We start from the raw sequence: 2,256 nt of genomic DNA on the forward strand, positions 1-2,256 counted from the left end.
TACGTACTCTAGGAACATATACATCATAATTAGCGCAAGCATGCAAACCAACAATTGAATAGCAGTGGTTTAGAATATATATACATATATATATATATATATATATATATATATATATAACGTGCTCTAAATGAAACAATATTTCACGAATAAATTATGATTTTCCCAAACATTGCAATTTGTAGAAACAAACATAAAATCTTATTTTGAGCAGATTGGCCGAAGGTAAACTAGTTTGTGGTAGCCATTGGGATAGGGTGGTCCAACCAATATGTAGGTAGATTCTATGTAGCTTGTTAGAAAGGTGTGAACTAAAGTTTGTGGTAGAAAACTGTAGAACAACTAGTATATAAGCAAGTTTTGTTTCATCACCATTTCATCAACACAAGCTAAATATATATTGTGATTAAACAAGTAATCAGTCAAAAGATGGAAGGCAAAAGTGTTATTCTAAGTGTGCTCATAATGAGTTTGGTCATGACACAAATTCAAGTGGAGGCAAAGAGTTGCTGCCCGTCTACGACTGCTAGAAATATCTATAACGCTTGCCGTTTGGGGGGAGCCTCCCGACCAGTGTGTGCATCACTCAGTGGATGCAAAGTTGTTCCTGCTAAATGTCCGAACGGATATCATCATGACATTCTCCAAAACTCAGGTAATTGTTTTTGTATCGTGTTTTATTATATGTCAATTGTTAACATGTCATCAACGTTTATTTTTTTTAAATTTTACTCAAGGTTAAGATGAATACTGCAAGTTGGGGTGTGTATCTTCTGTTTGCGGTGCCATGAACACACTTTAAAGCTCTGGTAAAATGAAACATCCAAACTCACTAATTCTAATATTATTATTCATCTTGGAATTATAGACAAGAGAATGTTAACCATTCAATTATTGTTCCGGTGAGTAGATGTGAATGAAATTGTGAATGGAGCTGTAGCACAATGCACAAAGGCATGTTCTACTTTATGCACCATGGGATCTACAACTGAAGTTTAGACTGCCTAAACAACCATATCCATGCAGTTACCACATCCAAGTTTCAGAGTGTTATTTTCCTCGTTTTCAATAATTGTGTCTATGTGAGAAAAAATGCTAGACTTTGGTGCTAGAATTTGAATAAGTTATTTCCAGTTTGTTTCTGTGTTGTAGATTGTACATGACTTCTATTAAATAAAAAGTTTGGACACTATAATATTTATTATTATTTCACAGTTGCTAAAGAATTCTTACGCTGCACGTCCTTATCTTATAAAGAGCTCATGTCTATTTTTCTGGCCAAATCAGTATCTAAAACATCTACTGCATTAAAGAATATACAAAATATCCAGTAGACTAGAACTTAGTTAGTCATGTAGGTGTTGTCATGTAAATAGGGTATTTGAAGCATGTTTGCTGAACGTAGACGTTCGCATATTTTAGATATCCTATGAGCCTTAATTAATACACTCCATCCGAGGAGATTTGCTATTGGCAGCAGTGGCAGACCCAGACCCAGAGAAAAATTTACCCAAATCCAAAAATAATTTTAAAGCTGTGCTGCTGGAAGGATGTAGTAAGGAAGGATTTAACCTAGGTTTGGGAGATCAACATACGGAAGGAAGACCAACTGCGCTGCTGGAAGTTCACAACTTTACATGCAAAAACATATTATTTAAACATTTTACCCGGTCAGTTGATCCTCCTAAGCTTTATGTTGATCTGCCATTGATTGGCAGATAATAACCACATCAGCTTCAATTCAGTTATTCAAACATAAACATTGGCAATCTTAGGTTGTAAATGACTTCCACTTACTAGGTCTCCTTCTTCTAGATATTTTGTGAGTAGCTCATTTCATTAAAGGAAAATGATACATAAGTTGTTTTGATAGAGGAAGTGATATACATATTACTAGGTCAAGGCATTCGGATATCCGTTTGGGTTCGGATCGAGTATTTCGGATTTTTGGGTTTCAGATTTAGAGGTATAGGACTCTTTCGGATTCGGATTACCCGAAGTTCTCAAAACTCAAAAATTTTGTATCCAAATTTGTCTAAATTATTCAAAATACCTAATCTATCTAAAACTTTAGAGTAATTCTAACCCAAATTTACTAAAAACAGTTTAAATACTCAAAAATTATCTAAAATATCTAAAAGTCTGAATATTTAAAACACTTACATTAATCAAATTATAAATCTTTTAAAATTAAACTCTAAATTACCAACCCTACAAACCATCACATAATCTTTTTTTTTTTTTTTTTTTTTTTTT

At 33.3% G+C, this 2,256-nt stretch overlaps 1 protein-coding gene across 2 annotated transcripts in view; it reads left to right on the forward strand.

The window, feature by feature from the left end:
- Positions 328-2,256, forward strand: part of LOC104700820 (thionin-like) — a 6,269-nt gene continuing 4,340 nt past the window's right edge. Inside the window, exons 1-3 of one of the 2 annotated variants that reach the window (XR_753654.2) lie at positions 328-655; positions 738-809; positions 911-1,207. Coding sequence is in view for 1 of the 2 variants with exons in the window: in XM_019227589.1 (XP_019083134.1) it covers positions 430-655 (226 nt within the window). In the remaining variant the exon portion in view is untranslated. Of the gene's footprint in view, positions 656-737; positions 810-910; positions 1,208-2,256 lie in introns of those variants that run through there. The other variant, XM_019227589.1, reaches the window with a different exon arrangement.

This window comes from Camelina sativa, chromosome 7 (assembly GCF_000633955.1).
Source record: "Camelina sativa cultivar DH55 chromosome 7, Cs, whole genome shotgun sequence".
NCBI lineage: Eukaryota > Viridiplantae > Streptophyta > Magnoliopsida > Brassicales > Brassicaceae > Camelina > Camelina sativa.